The sequence below is a fragment of the Scyliorhinus canicula genome, chromosome 21, assembly GCF_902713615.1.
Source record: "Scyliorhinus canicula chromosome 21, sScyCan1.1, whole genome shotgun sequence".
NCBI classification, from domain to species: domain Eukaryota; kingdom Metazoa; phylum Chordata; class Chondrichthyes; order Carcharhiniformes; family Scyliorhinidae; genus Scyliorhinus; species Scyliorhinus canicula.
The window spans coordinates 59,830,259-59,835,076 of NC_052166.1; the positions used below are offsets into that span (position 1 = coordinate 59,830,259).

Genomic DNA, 4,818 nt, shown 5'->3' on the forward strand with positions numbered 1-4,818 from the left:
CTGCTAACAGAATATTCTTAATTTTGTAATGTAATGAAAGAGGAGCTCCATTAAAGTAACCTCTTCTATTTGAACATAAACCATTTCAAATAAAATTAGAGGTTTTCTAGTTCCCTCAGACAGCTGCAGTGAAACTACCTGTCTCAACATGCATTGAAATTATGGTTTATATTTAACAACCATTGATATATATCATCATCGTAGTTTCCATATGCTACATATGCTACAATGCAATTATTCCATTGTTTTACCTAATATTAATTTTGCTTGGGGAGCCCTGAAGCACGATTGGTTTCGATCTAATTAACTTGCCTCTGCTGCTCTGATATTTGATATTCAAGGTTATCCATTGCCTCTTTGGTACTAAATAATTCACCTGGAGCAAGTTTACTTTCAAAAACACGGCTTAGGGATGGGACAAATATTCGGCGAAGAAATGTACATTGTAATTTATTTAATGCTATGCAAATTCAGGCAAGCTAGCAAAGTAATAAAAAGAAAAGTTTGCAAAAGGACAAAATCCAACATGAGTGTAATGTCGTCCGTGTTGTACCTGCTTCTTGTTCCCTCTCCCAGGTATTTGATCTGTGAGAAGCGATTGAGTTACATTCTGTGAGTGTATCATTCTGACAGGGGAATTAAGTTAACCAAACAGTATGTTCCTCCATTTTGAAATTTCACAGTAGAGTTTGGCACAGAATATCCATTTAACAGACTGAGAGCAGGAACACCAAGTCATTTGTACGTTGTTGAGGATTTATTCATCTAGAATGTGCTTCAGTTGACCATGCAGGTAAGTGTGTGGTATTTTACCAATAAGTACTAAAGTATTAAGCAACTTTTTAAAAAAACTTGACACAGTGCTAATGGGACAGGTTAAAACAGGTCAGTAACAAGGAGCATTATCTTATCAGCTTTGCGTCATTTAAAGATAAACCTTTTGAGTGTTAATTATTTAGTAACTGTGCATTTTTGCATAATAAAGGTTCAATTTGTCTATTAGAGAAGTTAGAACCAGAGAGGTTTACAGCATCAGTAGGAACTCCATTGGTTCTGCACCAGCTCCCTGTTAGGGTCCAGAACGTCATGCTAATATTGTTCAAAGAACAAAGAAAATTACAGTACAGGAAAAGGCCCTTCGACCCTCCAAGCCTGCACTGACCATGCTGCCCGACTGAACTAAAAAGCCCCTGCCCTTCCGGAGACCATATCCCTCTATTCCCATCCTGTTCATGTATTTGCCAAGACTGCATAAGTGTATTTGTGAAATAGGCTGAAAGGCTGATGATGTGACGATGTAAAATAATGAATGCCTCTTAGTTTGCTCCTTCGATCACCAAACATTTTTGTTCGTGAGGGTGGTGTCCCCACTTTTGAAAATACATTGTAAACTTTAGTGGGAGAAGTTTTGACTCTGTATTCAGTGCAACTCTCCACTTTGTGATGTGTGCCCTCATTAACGGCTTGAATGTTCTGTTGTAGACTGGGGCCACTTTTGATAATATTAACAGAATGAACAGTTTGATCAAAGGGCTGCATTGAAAAAAGGTACATGATCATTCCTTCTCTGGAAAGAGTGGAGTGGTGAGGTGTAGTAACGATGTCTTGTACGGGTGGCGCAGTAATACATTTCGAGGCAAATGTTTGCCACCTAGTTTTCCCCAGGAGGTTTTCCCCTTTCGCGCTCCCCACTTTTTCTTAAATTGTTAATTGAGACGACTGGAAAAAAAAGGAGAACTGCTCAAGGTCTGAGAGGGCAGGGGAGGAGTGGTGGTGGCAATGGGATGGTTCTCTTGACAAAAGGGAAGCCAGAATATAAAAATACACCAAGTCTGCAATAGTCGGTGGCACTGAAGTAGAATTGAAACTTGATAAACCATAAGGTAAGTTTTCCAGCACAAAAAGAGTCCCTTCGGCCCATCATATTTTCCTTGGTGTTCCTGAGGTGGTGAAAATCGAAAGCGCAAAGGTTCAGTCTGGGTGAGAGAATTTATAGATAAGCTGGGGGATCCGCCTTTCAAAAAGAAGAGTTTTGGACATGACCTCATTGATGAATCCACAATGCTGTGGGGAAATTGACTGATTCGACTCCGATCAATTGCCATTTATACTCATGAAAATGTCGAAACTTGCAGACCAATTTTTTCAGGCCAAAATTCATGGGTCAACTTTTAAACTTTTGAGGGGTTGCCATGTTGTTTCATTTGGGCCGGAGTAAGATGCAAGCCAGACCATCGCAAACGGAAGAAAGTAAAAAGCACCAGCACAAAATAATTCATGTTGATTATCATTCATAATCTGATCACTTTGATAATTTGAATAAATAAAAACAAATCTTTAACACATAGATGTTTTAAGCATTCATTCACCGGCACTCATTTTTGTTAGTATTAATATATTTACAATGAAACCGAGTCAGTAACATATCCAGGATTACACTTTGTCTCGGAATTTATTTGGGCTTTCATCCCTGAAATAGGGGCGGCACTGTGGCACAGTGGTTAGCACTGCTGCCCCACAGCGCCAGTGACCCAGGTTCGATTCCGGCCTTGGGTGACTGTCGATGTGAAGTTTGCATGTTCTCCCCGTGTCTGCGTGGGTTTCCTCCTGGTGCTCCGGTTTCCTCCCACAGTCCAAAGATGTACAGGTTAGGTGAATTGGCCATGATAAATTTGCCCCTTAGTGGTAAAGGTGGGATTACTGGGTTACAGGGATAGGGGGTGTGGGTCTAGGTAGGACACTCCTTCCAAGGGGCAGTGCAGACTCGGTGGGCCGAGTGGCCTCCTTCTGCACTGTAGGAATTCTAAAAAAAAATACTAGGTTTGGCTTTTACATGAGGTGTATGGAAAATTACAGTTTCGGAGACCAAAGATCACAATGTTGATTTGGGCAGCACGGTAGCACAGTGGGTAGCACTGTTGCTTCACAGCGCCAGGGTCCCAGGTTCAATTCCCGGCTTGGGTCACTGTCCGTGTGGAATCTACACGTTCTCCCCGTGTCCGCGTGGGCTTCCTCCGGGTGCTCCGGTTTCCTCCCAAAAGACGTGCTGTTAAGTAATTTGGACATTCTGAATTCTCCCTCTGTGTACCCGAACAGGCGCTGGAATGTGGCGACTAGGGGATTTTCACAGTAACTTCTTTGCAGTGTTAATGTAAGCTTACTTGTGACAATAAAGATTATTAAATTAGTGTACATGAGATTGACTTTAACATGGGGTTTGGCATGGGTCAGGTTTCAAAAGACAGGAGTTGAAAGGTAACAGGGATGGGCAGCGATTGAAAGAATAAACGGGCACCAATTCCTTTGCTGGTGAGAAATTAGATTGAACGACACCATGAGAGGTAGGCAGCATTTATTCAATCCATGGAGCGGGTATGTTCCACTGAATGTTGATTCACGTTTCCTAAAATTAAATCTTTTGTTTTTATTTATCCAGCTGATATTCTGCAGGCTTCGCACACACCAGTGGTGCTTCCTCCTCTTCAATGTGATTCTCTTCCACGCCTTGCTCTTTGGGGCTGACGTTGTGGAGGAGTACCTGCTGCAGGCCTCTCCAACCACCTACGCAGACGCCCAGACGCTGAATATCCGGGAGAGAGCCAGGAAACTGGATATGGGCACGGTCAAGAGAAACGCCTCCGAGTATTTTCACATCAGCAGCGCGGAGGCCTGTGGCGACAGTGACCTCTTTCTCCTGGCTATCATTTCCAGCCAGGCAGAAAACCTAACGCAGCGGGAAGTAATCAGGAAGACTTGGGCCAACATGAGCCAAGTGCAAGGTTATGGTCTTTTGACACTATTTGCAATCGGGATCCCGCAGACTCAGGCAGCCCAAGAGGAGATCAACAGAGAGTATGAAAACCACAGGGATATCATTCAGGGCACCTTCCTGGACTCAACCAACAATGCCATCCTGAAGACTACCATGATCATGCGCTGGACTGTGACATTTTGTTCGAAAGCTTTATTCATTCTGAAATCAGATGAAGAGACCTTTATCAATTACAGAAGCTTGATGGAATACCTGCTTAGTTTGAAGAGGCACGCAGAAGATCTTTACATTGGGAGGGTCCATCACCAGGTCATGCCCATCCGAGACCCTCTGAGCAAATACTACGTGCCCGTCAGTCTATATTCAAGGAAATACTACCCCGACTTCTGCAGCGCGACTGCCTTTGTCATTTCACAGGATGTTGCCCGCAAAGTTTTTGTCGTTTCCATGGACATGGAGTCCTCAATGCCTGAAGACATTTTTGTTGGTATCTGTGCCCAGAAAGCTGGTGTCGTGCCCATCCACAGCTCCAGGTTCTCCGGGGAGAAGCATATTCGATTCAATCGCTGCTGCTACAAATTCATCTTTAGCTCTTTCGGGATGACAGGGGATGAGCTGGTCAAGGCCTGGGAGGAGATTAATGAGAGCAGGCAGTGTACCATGTTAGATATGTACTATGGGCTGATCAAGTGCAAGGCATTAACCTATCTGGACAAGCTCACATCACATCGTAGTACAGAGTCGGAGGAGTTTGCTGGTCCACCACACTAAAATGTTGATTAAAATGACAATTCCCACAAACTGTGATTCAAGGTACAGTACTCTCTTCCCTGATCAGATGGTTATGGTTCCCAGAGAGCTGGGAACGCGATCTCGGCTGGCAGCCCTGGCACAGTACAGATGGAATGCTGCACTGTCTGCAGTGCCACCTGCCAGATGAGCTGCTAAACCCAGATAATCCTGGCCATTATCTGCTCATTATTACGCTGCTCTTTGCTTTGTTCAAATTAGCTGCTATAATTCCTACTTTACAACATTGACTACAC

At 43.5% G+C, this 4,818-nt stretch overlaps 1 protein-coding gene across 1 annotated transcript; it reads left to right on the top strand.

Moving 5' to 3' along the window:
* Nucleotides 1-787: 787 nt before the first annotated feature.
* Nucleotides 788-4,593, top strand: LOC119955528 (putative UDP-GlcNAc:betaGal beta-1,3-N-acetylglucosaminyltransferase LOC100288842). Its single transcript, XM_038781801.1, has 2 exons — nt 788-793; nt 3,437-4,593. Exons 1-2 carry the CDS (start codon nt 788-790, stop codon nt 4,541-4,543), a joined length of 1,113 nt encoding a protein of 370 aa, XP_038637729.1. The 3' UTR covers nt 4,544-4,593.
* Nucleotides 4,594-4,818: the final 225 nt, after the last annotated feature.